The 13,901-nt window shown below is 43.4% G+C and overlaps 1 protein-coding gene across 1 annotated transcript in view; it reads right to left on the reverse strand.

Moving 5' to 3' along the window:
* The window catches only part of cttnbp2 (cortactin binding protein 2), an 88,313-nt gene extending 76,080 nt beyond the window's left edge, over window positions 1-12,233 (reverse strand). Inside the window, exons 1-2 of the mRNA XM_037107224.1 lie at window positions 11,711-12,233; window positions 2,352-2,459 (exon numbers count right to left, since the gene is read on the reverse strand). Coding sequence (XP_036963119.1) covers window positions 2,352-2,459; window positions 11,711-11,791 — 189 coding nt within the window. The 5' untranslated portion in view covers window positions 11,792-12,233. The remainder of the gene's footprint in view (window positions 1-2,351; window positions 2,460-11,710) is intronic.
* Between the last annotated feature and the right edge of the window lie 1,668 nt (window positions 12,234-13,901).

Raw genomic sequence — 13,901 nt, forward strand, 5'->3', positions numbered from 1 at the left:
AAGCAAGCAAAAGGTCGCTGCTTCGATCTCTACAACATGCGTTCTGACTGCAACGGAGAAAGATACCGAGGTTTCGTTGTAGTCACAACCCCCGAATGAGTTGCACATTAAACAGCCCATCTAAAGAAGCCCGAGAGGACAGCCTTAAAGTAGAGCGTGGACAAACCGAGGCGCCAATCCTGACCTAAATACACGGCTGCATGGAGAGAGCGACGTGCGAGGAAGGTTTGTTCGGAAATAACTCGGCATTCCTGCCCCTCAGAGGACGAGCAACCTCCAACGCGAGGGCGAGACAGCTTCTGCAGGACCGCTGTCATCAACTGTGCATCGTGAGTATTCAGTAACCAAAGATCAATACGTCATCCTTTTCAGCTCATCCCAACCTTCATCGCTCTGCCATAATGTAGGTCGTACATATGCACACATATCAGAATCTCTTCAATCACCAGGGGCAGTAAATGTTCAGACAGTTGAGCAGAAACAGATTCAGATGTTAGGACTTCACAGTTTGACATCACTGACAGAAGGTCACTGTATTTTGCATAACACACCACATAGAGAAGACTACTTGTACTGAGAGATAGCCCACCTGCACACTGTGAGCTGCTCAGTGCAACACTCATCACAGCTTTTATACTTTGCTTCCATTACTTAAAAGTCTGCAGCAGGACTACTGACCGGTGTCCAGTGAAGACATTTGTAAAGCTTTGAGGTTTAGATGTCGGCCTGGGACCAAGAAATACGAAATTTCATTTAGATAATGATCTGGATTGTGTTTTGCTGACTGCATTACAACCAAGATTGATTTTTGGTCGTTGTTGAGAATCATCGTGAGTTATATTGGCATTTCTGCCACTTCAGCTAATTCAAAATGTTGTGTTTAAAACACTGCATTCACTTCTGAAAGTAGATGAAAGTGTTAGAAATCTGTTTATTTATGCCAAACACAGAGAGGCTTTCTCAGTGTGAAATTACGGCTAGACTTATGAGCCATGTTCACACAGCACTCAAAATCAGTTTTGTTTCTTAAATCAGATCTGAAAGATGGAGTCTCTGCACAGTTATCAGCTCAGATTTGTGCGTCCAGACAATACCAATATTTCTGCATTTGTTGCTATGGTATCGACGTAAATGTCAGTAACTATACACTTTTGACGGCACTTTCCAACACAGGAACATGACTGACGCGCATCTGTAGAAGCCAGATCTGAATCACATTTCAAACCACCTCCAAAATGCAGCTTGGATCGATGTTTTGTTTCCGCTGTCCAGACTTTGCAAAAGCAATCTAGATATGTTTTGGGCTGGTAATCTGAACATAGCCATATGGTTTCTAAGCGGGGAGTGCATGTAACTCTATAATGCTTTGCATAAACTGGATCAGTGTTATCCAAATCATGATCAAGCAGACCCAAAGTGACCACAACATCAGTAGATCAACATATCAAGTTTAGTTCCCTGAGACACCACTTCGTCAAAAAAGATCTTGCTACAACACACGACCACAATCCACACGTGTCCTGCAAGAGGATGGCTGTCTTGTAGTGATCTCAGAGGAAGAGTGGCAGTTTCTAAACCACTTCTCAGGATGGGAAACAAGGCTCGAGGTGGGCCAAGTTATACCACAATATCACAGTGAACAACAGTAAGAAAGTTATGAGAGTAACAGAAGGGTGTATATTAGGAGACGAACAGGAGATAGAAGCGGTGATCATGATGGGAATATACAAATCTGGGGCTGTTTTGCCCCCTCTGGAGTTGGACATCTGCACAGGATTGACTCCACCCTGATAAAAGCAATTTCACCTTTACCTCATGCAGCATCCTCCTTATTGGTCAACAGTGAGTGAGGAACAACAAGAGCCAGAGCCAGTGACTTAAATTATCTGTTTATCTCTGCTAGCTAAGCAGGTGGTTCTGAGTGGACACAAGGATTTGATCACCGTGGCCGTGTTCTGGCAAGGAACAAAATGCTAACCAGTTGCTCAGCCGGCTCCCATTCAACAAAGGCAATTAGAGAGACTGCTTATCAGCCGGTAATTACAAAGAAAAGAAGGAAACAGTAGGGTACAGTCTTTCATCGTGATCACACAAGTGTTCTGCACATTTCTGGGAAAAGGCCACCGACTCTGATTTTGTGATATCGCATTCATTTAGCAGCATTCATGGTCATTCATCATTCATTAGACCAATACAGACTCAATTCTGGGTCACAATCACAGACAATCATCTCATCTCAATCCTTTCACAAAAGGCGATCTGCTCTGAATAGGCTGTGTTCGATTTAACCCTAGATGGCAGAGGCTTGGCTAATGAGTACAGGAACATGTCGGTGTGTTGTCTGGACTCACCCTCAGGGCCTCGATGACCAGGTCACGGGCCTCCAGCTCTCCCTCCATGATACTCAGCAGTGTGAGCAGCTCTGGCTTACTCAGGTTATCCATGTTGAACTCGCATTTCTGTAACACAGGCCAGAAACAACATGTCAGAAACATACAGTACGATCAACAGCTCAGTTTCAAAATGAGGGCTTCATATAACATACTGTTGCCTCTGAAATACCCATCAAACTGTTTTCATGAAAATGAGCAGGCTGTTAGGGCTGAAACTAATGTTTTTAACTAATATTTTCATTATCCATTCATCTGGAGATCATTTCACATTTTGTCCAAAAGAAAAAGAAAAGAAAAGCAGAAAATGCTCAAATAAAGAAGCTCAAACCAGCTCAAACCAGTTGCCAAGTTTGATTTTTATTTCAATACATTAATTGATTGTTAATTGGCAATTCAATTTCTTAAACAACTAATCAATCAACTAACCATTACACCTCAGAAATTGCTTTTTTAAATTAATTATTAAATTAGACATTGCCTCTGTTAAATCAAAACATGATGTAAATATTGTGTTATACTGTCAGAGACGTGTGTTTATATGGAGGACGTTTCACCACCACTGATGTTTGGCACGCTAGCATTTAGCATATTAGCCAACTGCTCTTCCACCCATAGCTGGAGCAGCACATCGTCAGGACAGGTGACAACTTGCTTTAAATAGTAGATGTCTCTCTGAGCTGCACAGCTACAGCAGGGGACATTCTAAGAGACATTCAAGATGAGTCTGCTGATCTCACAACAACTTGATAACATGTTACCATCAGCTTACTGCAGTAGTAGAGTTGACATTTTGAACGGCTGAAGGCTCCAATTGAAAAGTAATTGGATCATCCTCTTAGATTTCATGAACGCCAAAATTCATGATTATCCATTTCATAGTTTCAAAAGACCAAAATGTAAGACTGTCTAACCAAATTCGGGCTGTCATCAACCTACTAACTAACCAAAAGGGTCCGCAGCCATGACGCCAGCTAAAAGGACACTACTTGGTAAAAGTGCCACTGCTGTGCAGCCAAGTCTCAAAAGTCTGATTCTTATACACTGTACATGAAGATTTAAGTACAACCAACCATTTGACAACTCATCACAACATTGCACCTACATTGTGATGACTTCAGCTGCAGAAAAAAGTTGTTTTCATGACAACCACACCGCTTCCTCCCACTCTCCAACTGGTCTCATTAATTGCAGCCCTCACATTAGGCTAGATGTCCCGTCCTACCTCGAAGCTATTAAGGTCTAATTACATTTAGCTAGGTCATTAAGCACCTATTTGGTCAGTAGCGACCGCAGGGCTAACGGGTGGAGATGACTGTAATTGGGAGTGACCAGACCACTTCATGCTCCCCCTCATGTCAATTAAAAGCTTTTTCCGGTCTACTTATGAAAGAAAAACTGGCTGTGAGTTGCATCTGTCTTGTCTGTTCATCGGAAGAAGGAATGACATATTTTGGGTAAAGTCAGCTTCATCTCATGCTTTCTGATTTTCTCTGGCTCTGGCAATTAATGTTTACAGAATAAGATATCTAAAAAGGAATTTAAAAATGTGTCAACTTAATATGACGATTCTTTTTGTTGGTTTTTCCAATTTAACATTAGTTACATTCCCGCTCTACCTGCACCTGCCTCTCACATTTAATTCTGGATGAATCAACTACAATGACATGAATTTGACCAAGACAATTTTGCTTACTTTGATGGCTGCCATGGCTCTGCGTAATCATGTGTTACGTTTACAGCTAGTTATTTTGGAGACAACTTTAACTCACCACAAATAATGCTCAGAACAGCACCAAACTTCAGCAATAGTATAAATAGCACATAGTTCGAGGCATCACACATCTGCTAGCTTTGCCAGATTTCTATTAAAAAGCGTACACAGCTCACCACTCTCCTGCAGCAGCTCGCTCGTTGTGGGGAAGCCCTGCGATTTGATTACCGAGTGCAGTAGAGTTCCGCAGCTCAAGGATGAAAATATACGATTATTACTCCCTGGAAATGCAATCAAAGTTCATATATGTCTTGCCCTCCCCGTTTATAACAGTTATTATCAAGAGCTGACAGGGAAAAGAACAAAATTGAGCATTTCTAACTGCACTTGGTAATCGACTCTTCGGGCTTCCCCACAACAAGCTAGCTGCTGCAGGAGAGTGGTGAGCTGTGTTCAATAGAAATCCAGCTAAGTTGGCAGTTGTTTGATGCCTCAAACTATGTGCTGAGACCCTATTTGTACTGTTGCTGAAGTTTGGTGCTGTTCTGAGCATTATCTGTGGCTATGAGTGGCTTTTGATGGTGGTTTCTCGGTTGGAGGCATAGATTAAATTGTATTGTTATCGTGTGGTATTTTCTGAGGTTGCTAAAAAGCTAGCAGTAGGATAAGATAGTGGTCAGAAAACTTGATCTCTTGGGGGGGGTCTTACTCGATGTCACGGTGTGTTAGACCATGTATTAAACTTACACCGGAATACCTTTTTAGTGAGATACATGGCCTATTATTGTAGTTTTACCAAGCTAGAGTAAATAAATCAGTGAGAAATTTGCTTTCAGCATTGAAATGCTTCTTGCGCAACTACAATAATTTACTGTGTACATAGTAGATTGAAATGATCAGTTGATCAATGGTAATTAATTAATCATTATTTTCAAAGCAAAAATAGCTGGTTTAAGCATCTGAAAAGTGAGGATTTTTACCTCTTTTTATATTTTCATATTAAAGATTTCTGGGTTTTCAACTGTAAGAAAAAACACAACATTCTCGCTGCAAGTAGCAGTCTTTTTCATTGTTGATTAATCTGTTGAATCTTTTCTTAATTAATCGACTAGTTGTTTGGTAAATAAAAATGTCAAAAGACTACAGAAATGTCAACCCAAGGTAACTTTCTTATCTTGTTTTGTCAATAACCAAAAGCTATTCAATTTACTTTACAGAGGAGTAAAGAAGTTAGTAAATATTCACATTGATGAAGCTGTAGTCAGAACATGTTGACTGTTATTCTTACAAAAATGGCACTAATCGATTACTGAAAAGCTGGAATTTAGTAGTTGCCAACTAATCCATTAAACTATACAGCTCTGCATTTAATTTCTGGTAGTGAGGAGGGTCTTTCATTACTTTCTGTCATCTTTTTTCATGTCACTCATTTTTTTCAAAAAATCATTGGTGGACTCATCAATAACAAAAAGTTACGGTCAGTGTAGTAAGTCACATATTGTAGTGTATTGGATTTGCTACTTTTATTTAAATCTACTTAATGAACTCTTTTGCCAGACTACAGAGCAACGTCATTCCTCAGGCTGTGAAAACCCTAAATTTTAAAATGTATAGTTGCTGAATCCAACACTAAGACGAAAAAAATCGACCTGGTGGCAGTGATTAGGAATATCTATAAAAAATATTTAGAAATAGCCAGTCTTCTAATGAATGGTCTTGTTTGCTTAGTAGGTCATAAAGGGGCATCAGTATTAAATCGAGATTGTTTTATAACAAGTTCCTTGTCGTACGTTTTGCGTCCTAAGAATAAAAGTAGAGTTAAATAATGGTTTGTACAGAAATAAGTCTCGGAAGAGTCGCTGTGAGACTCAAAGCATCTGAAATGTTGCAGAAACACGGTTTTTCTAGAGGAAGGATGTAAAATTCAACAACAAACCAAGAGCCATTTTTTCTCAAGACATCATGAATTTGGGACAAAGCGGAGACTCCCAGTGAGGCAGCTTTTGTTTCCATGGTCACATCCTTGAACATTACAGTGGCATCTTGTTAGTCGACATTCCAAAGCTCAGCGTCAGATTGTTGTTTTAAGGAACCTTGAAAGGGATCTTTCAAGGCGAAACCTAAGTGAGGAAAATGAGCGAGATTCTTGACTCTACAGTCCAAAAAGAATGATGTAACTTCACGTGGAGAGGCCAGAAGATAACACTGGAGCTCGACGAAAGTAGGATTTCCAATTACCGCGTTGGCGACAACTGCAGCCATCTGCTGAGAGAGCCACATCCAACTTCATTACCAATATCTGGAAGCTTTTCACCAGGCTATTTGTTCAATAAAACCTTAATAAACCAGAGAGGCAAATGGAGGAAGCGAAGAGCAGCTCGGCGTCCGGAGCACATCAGCCGGATTGGTACCTGCTTATTCCGGTGACGTCCGCTTGTCAGACGACCATTAAGGGCTGATTTACAAGCCTGCATCAGAACCTCAGCCAAGATTATTCCATTTCATCAGCGATTCCCACATATCTAGGGAGGTTCAACGCACAGAATATGACTTTGATGTCAGTGTGAGTGTGTCCTTTGTACGCTCCTGTGATGCTTGACAATGCGGGGGAAAGTTCAGGATCCAACAACAGGGCACAGAGGTTATACATCTACATGAATAAACAGCCCCACACTCTCTTTTTAAATGCTTTTCTCTAAAAATGGGCCACAAAAAAATCATGTCAGCCTTCATCACGAAATCAGCTTTTAACAAAGGAAGATCTGCGTGTGCTCACTCTAATATTGTTCTTTTTCTTCTCAGAACAAGGAGCTGGAAAGTGTTGCGTCAATCACATGTTTCAGTTTAGTCAAACCACGTTTCTATTCTGATGCCATCACGGCGAGCCTGGAAATAAAAGCCGGAGAGATTCCAAGGGATTGATTCATCCTCATCGAGCCTTCCAATCGATCCCCGAGCCCCCTTTTTTCCCAGCAGCGCTTTCACCGTTCAGAGAAATGGACGACTCAGGGAGCCTTGATGGACGGCAACCCTGAGCCACGCTGTCCTCTCACAGGGCCTCGGGTGCTTGGTGAGGTGAGCTGAGGCAAGGGTGGGGGTGGGGTTGGGGGTGGAGGGCTGCTCCTCTCTGGCATTTCTGCACAGTGAGCAGGTGAGGGAAGCGAACACTAATTTGTTCCATGAGCCGTGTGCTTTGCGCCAAGGGCACGAGCAGGCTGGCCAGCACTCAGAGGCTTGCTGTTAGCCTCGGTCCACTTAATGAGGCCTGTGTCATTTCACTCCGAGCCACGAGGGACGGGAACTGCTCGCCCTGTGCAAGTTCCTCCACTGTGTTCTGCTGGCAAAAGCTTTCTCTAGGCCTATAGGTTTTCTCACAGACTCATGTCCTGTCACTGCGAGCAAAGAACTGTGTGATATGACAGCCTGTGAATGGACGCCTGTGAGGGGTTACCAATGGTTACGAGGGAAATGCCACCGAGTTGGGGGAAATATTGTTGAATAAAAGGGTCAGTTACCATAAAACATAGAGTCACACTAACTTCTTGTGTGATCTCACAATGCAGATAGTTTTTATTTTATATGTGCAAGTTTTACGATATCCGTCTCACAACAGTCTTTAAAGGAAGTATATCTGTTGGAAACTGTTAGAAGTCTGTTGGATTATACGCTGTTAATAAGCACATCAATATCTTAGTAATACTGAACCAAACTATTAACCCAAGGCGAAAAAGCACCTTTTTCACACTGCATTAGAAGGCATCGAGCAAACCGAAGTCACATCATAATTCCCAGCAATGACCGACCTGTTGTTTTTGTTTGCGATCACCCTGTATTATGACAATGTGACAAACGTGATTTAGGATGGGTAACCTCAATTGCTCCCTGCACAGACAGACTGCCATCTGTGGGATTTACCTACAGGGAACTGAAGCTGTTATAGCCATCTGTGCCCGCTTCAAATCCACCAGACTACATTGATAAAAACAGTCATTTTACCTCGCAGAATATGGCAGTTGCTGGTCTGCTGCTGTCTTAATCGGTTTGTTTATGTGGTCCTCACAAACGTTGGTGTTTTAACATATTAATAGAGACTGGACCAGACTGGAGCCCCAAGACAGTCAGCCTTTGAATCATATTCCCCAGATGCAAGGGAAGACACTTGTTTGGTATAGACCACAGTACACAACAACATTTACATGATTATTTCAATATTTTTCTGTAAAAATGAAATTACCATTCCCATTAAAAATTGTGACTTATAATTGAAGTCACCGGAGCTCTACATTAGAGCAGTTTTACCTCTGGTAACATGAGACAAACAAAGTCCTCTGTGACTGAATCAATTTAGCTGATCTGTCTCATCATGGCTGATATCTGATCCACTCAATCAGGTCAGTATCTGCACCAATACCAATCCACCATATCGTTGCAACTCCAGCTGTGAACACCAGCCTTTTCTCCTCCATTGTACTAGGGTGCCGTCATCAATCTAAGAGACGAATCTCAAAATCTGAACATATTAAACTGAAAATGTCTCTGCACCGTGTGATAGCACAAGCGGTAATTAAGAAAACATGTTTTTTTCTGTTATTTGGGTGAACTGATCCTTTAATAGCTTGTAGAATTATACTTGATCATCTCTGATGACCTCTCCGACTTGTTTACATGGTCATTTGAACCGCCAGCATCTGAGCACAGAAATGTTGTTGTTGGGGAGAAGAAGCGATGACATTACAGCCAATCATGCTAATGGCACTCCTCCAACATGGCTGCATATCCCACATAACCACCGGTGACCACTCTCCGGCTCCCATTACACAATACTCCTGCCAGACATTGAAGAAAGGTTCTGAAGATGGAGCTGAGCGGGAAGCTGGGCGACATTTAAATGCCAGAACCTGGATCGGTTATCATGACATTTTACTTATGTTTTCCTAACCTTAACCAAGTATTTTTGTTACCTAACCCCAAACGCTGACCGAAAAAAGGAAACCAACTGAAAATGCCATGTGAAGCTAGTGTAAAAATAATAAGTGAACGGGTCACAGGTCACTTTCCTGTCGCCGGAACAACCACGCCCCCCTTTTGACTGATAATAAACGCTGTAAAAGTGATGGTATTAGATTAAACACAGCTAGCAGTGACGTCCCGATAAGCCGCTGTGTTGCATGTTTCAGGTATAGATTGGTTAACTCCGAGACCTGACCATTGAATAAGCATCTGTGGTGAACACCTCATCACCGGTTAGCGAATGACGTTACTGAGTAAATGACATGTGCGCCAATTGTGCCTGCAGATCATAGCCAATCCAATAAGATCCTTTGCAAAGTTGTGGCTACAGATTTTCCTGTGAAAATACAAAAAAAGAAGGCCTGAACAAAAAACACCTGCTTTTGGAATGGAGTTGGGTCAGTCTGAGCGCTCAACAGACCGACAGGAGCAGAGGGTATTTTGATATTAATAATTGACAAAAAAATGAGCTGAGCTTCCCTCTAATAACCGTTTAAATGGAATAAAGTGAGAGTTGGAGGTGGAGCTAAGACCTACCCTATTCACCTCCCTGTTTCACGAACAACCGTCTCCTGAGAGGGAGATGGCTGATGCAGACACCAACACCGCGATATCAGATACACACTTTGTTAACACCTTGTTTAATCATCTGGCTCATGTTTCTCGTCTTCTTGGACTCAACATGCTGCCGAAACCTCAGACTTCTACCTAGAAAAGCTCAACTCATGATCCTAAAAAAAAATAGATTAAAAAAAATTACACGATTGTTTTTGTTTAACTTCCACAGAGCAGGCCAAAAGCAACCTGCGTGCCACACTCACATATATTATGGTAAATGGGTGGGAGGTGACCTGCTGAGTGCCTTTCATTGACCTCTGACCCCTCCTCTGGACCATGAGGGCCGGTCCTTCAGAGTCCTCACAAACGAGAAACTTCCCCCACCTCGGGCCAACAACAGAGAGTCTGACAGGGGGTGAGCAAAGAGCAAAGTGCTTTATTTAACCACGGCAGTCATGATGGTGGCGGAGGGGGGTGAGGAGAGGGAGCGCATGGAGGCGGAAGCCCCCGTTCGCTCGTTGGCTGGAGCCTGCCAGAAGGAAGAGTGTGCTGGCAGAGCGGCGGGCGAGCTGAGGAGGTTGCCCTGCCCGGCCGGCTCCCATGTCTCCAGAGCACCTGTTCACCTCGACGCTAAATGTAAAGTAGCCTCCGGGCAGTTCTGAGCGCGCTCGTAGAAGGGGGGTGGGGGGGCTGGCTGACACGGTACTCCCAGCTATGCCAGCTGAGTCACTGAAATTAAGACCAATTTAGAAAGGTGTCTGGTGAACAGGGCCTCCACCCCCCCCCTCCCTCCTCCACTGCACTACCTCTGCCCTCCATCCACCCCCGCAGCTCTTCTCCCACCTCTTCCTCTACCATCTCCTGGCCCACTGCTCCAAACCTATCCCCCCCAAACCACCAACACCACCACCACCACCTCAACACCCACGCTGCCATCCACCCACGTCAGGGAGCGTTTCTACTCCAGCAACTCCACACATTCACACCAGCCCACCTCTTCAGATCTCACATCCAAAGAAGTGCTTTTTCTGTCGTTGTTTGTGGATTCAGCTCAGTGGGCAAAAAACTCGAGTGTCACAGCTTGGTGACAACAGTGTGACAGGCTGCATCATGGAGCCCTTCTCAAAAGAGAGAGGGGAAGGTTTCACGACTCTGGCGGTCGGGACAGCAGATTGATCAGTTTGCACAGAGGAGATGAGGAGGGGCGAGTGTGAGAAATCACAGCCAGGTGTGTATAAACAAGAGAGGCCGGAAAACACAAAGAGGACCACTTTTAAATAACTACTTGGCCTCGCATGACTCGTCTTGAGTCGCTCCTGCGCTCTGAACACCTGTGTAAAGTGAAGGACTGTAAGGTGAGCTGTTACAAACTATGGAAGCCTGTGAGGATTCATGGAGGACTGATTGGTAGTTTTTCACAAAAAAAAAACAAAAAAAAAAAAACATTTTCACCACAATCAGCTGGATGTCATTTGCAGAACATGTAAAAATGAAAAATAATTAAATAACACAAAAATAAGAAAAAGGTGAAACTAAAATGTTTCCAGCCTGGACAGACTGAACTCTCAAGCTCGCTGTTTGAGCTCCTGCGCGATCAACGCATCTACTGTAACACATATATATCAGTATGAGCTCCAGCCTGTGTACCCAGCCGCGGCTCGTCTCGGATCAGACGCAGGATAACGTTACGACGGCGGGATGAGCGCTGAGAGCCGCACGGTGGAGGCGAACAAAAGAAGCCACTACAACGCTCGCGCGGGAGAAAAACACAGCACCGTGCCTGTTTTTTTTTTCGGAGCATTTCTGTCATCAGCCTCGGACCGACACGAACCCCTTGTTTTTTCTCCAGACGGTGACGCCAGGCTCCCGCTGGCCACCGCTGTTGCTTCACTGAAATAGATGCGCACCGCATTTCTCTCCCCCCTTTCCCCCCCGAGTCTCTCCCCTCTCACCTCCACGCCGATAAAAACAAAAACAAAAAAAACAAAACCATAACACCCGTGCAGCCCCCTTGTTCCCTTCCACCCTCACGTCTTACCGTGTCGACACTTCCCAGCACGGCGGTTGCCAGTGTTTGTACCGGAGGAGGCTGCTCCCCGCTGGCTCCCTCCGACGCCATCTTCGTACTGTAGCGGTCTGCTGGAGTGAGGGCGCATCCGGCACTCTTTAACTATTGCGCTGCTGAACGCGAATCACGCCACGGACGGCCATCGGGAAGGAAAGAGAGACGAGCTATGACAGATTGAAGGAGCTGTGGAGAAAAGAAAAAAAAAAGAAAGAAAGAAGACGAAGAAGGGGGGAGAGAGAGAGAGAAGGAGAGGACGACAGGTCTCCGCCGTGAAAAGCCCTCAGCCGAGTGTGCGGGCTGCAGCAGGGGGAGGCGGGCAGTCTTGTAGGCGTGGACCGACCGACGCGTAAAATCCAGATGCGAAGCGCCGGTGCGCTCCCAACTGGAAAGGAGGTGCGTCCCGGCAGACTGATTGACAACAGCATTTGTCGGCCTCTGGAGCTACAAAATAAGCCGCCGAGTGGCTCCCAAGCTGGGGCTCAGGGACCTCCAGAGACCGCTGCAGCAATAACACCAGGATTAATACAAGCACTTCAATACAATCAAACCGGTCTCACTGTTCTTTATTCTGTTTTATTTGACAACCACGCACAAACAACTGAAAGGCCAGCATATTTAAAAAAATAAATAAATACTTAAATCATGAGGGCCCCCCCCCCCCCCAAAAAAAAAGCAGTAAATGCCATAAGCAACATTCACATCTCCCACCATGTCAAAGTATTCAAAACTGACCACAAAACAATAAAACACGACTATCAGTGTTTTCTGTCTGCCTGTAAGGCACGTGATTTTATGTAAATTCTATATTGTAATATCAATGCATTATTCATTTGGTTGTGTTTTTATTTTTTGCAGAGGCAGCACCCAATTAAAAGAAATGGCACCAGTTAGCAAGCAGTTGATTTGCATCTGTTGTTCCCAAGCAGGTAAACACACCCACAAAAAACACCTACAGCAAATGCTCTAAACAAAACTGCACAACACATCACCGTCAATGCTTCTACGTTTAAACTGTAGCAATGCATCAAATTTTACATGTAGTCTGTGAAATATTCACACATGTATGCTAGCAGCTGAAGTTGTCTTACAAATAGTTGAGTAAAAACATACAGTATTTTCAGTAGTTCCAGATTAGTGTAGCAACTAAATAATAAATGATTCACAATATGAATGAGTGCAGATACAGAGATGTCCAAAAGTCCTGAGACCTGAGAGGCATTTTTAGATGATCTCGAAAACAACATCACAAAAAGCACACACACCGTTATCAATCAATTATTAGTGTTTGCTGACGTACACAGCCAAACTAATACATTTTAAGCATATGAAGTATTTTAAGATGTTCCAAGAAATGACATCACAATAACAAAAATAGCATTGTAGGCACTGTGGGCCACTTTTTTTTTTTTTTTTTTTTTTTAAGCATTTTTACCAGATTTTTACCTCATGAAAGATAAATCTCGAAATCTAATTTGAACTTTTTTTCTCTAAAAACATCTGGCTGGGTAAATTTAACCTCATAGTCGGCTAACTTTGGCCCACATTTGGCAGCCCTGGACTAAAGGTTCCAGAGGGGGCATGGATCTCTGAAACACAGTCATTAAAGCAAAGTGGGGACAAACTAAATATTCTGAACTGAATGCACATTTTTCTAAGATTCAGTTTTTCACCCATATTGTTGAGTTAATATAAGCCTTTGTAATGAAAACTAGAATATAACTTGGTTGCTGGTGTCAGATTAATGGACCCCGCTGTGTATGCATATTTAATAAACACCGTCCTTGTTTTTTTTTCTGTTGAGAAGATGAGAAGATCAGAGTGTTTCATTGCCGTTTAATGGGTCAGGACTGCTAAGAGAGTCAGGAGAGGGAAGGGAGAGAGGGGAAGATCAGGACTCTGCCAGGTGAGGCATCAATGCACACTCAGACACGCAAAACCATCACATAATCTTACATGTCTCATCAGACGGGCTCCTGCAAAAGAAAGCATTGGTGCCTCCTGTCATATCTACACATTCTTTTTCTCTGCACACAATAAACCTTTACAGACAGAGCTTTAATGGCTGTCTGAAAACACAACCTTTAACAGGACATCCCTGTAGTAAACACTCACATTACAGCTCATTGTTTGTGACGGTCTATGTGTACAAGCTGACACAGAA

Source organism: Acanthopagrus latus, chromosome 8 (genome assembly GCF_904848185.1).
Source record: "Acanthopagrus latus isolate v.2019 chromosome 8, fAcaLat1.1, whole genome shotgun sequence".
NCBI classification, from domain to species: Eukaryota; Metazoa; Chordata; class Actinopteri; order Spariformes; family Sparidae; genus Acanthopagrus; species Acanthopagrus latus.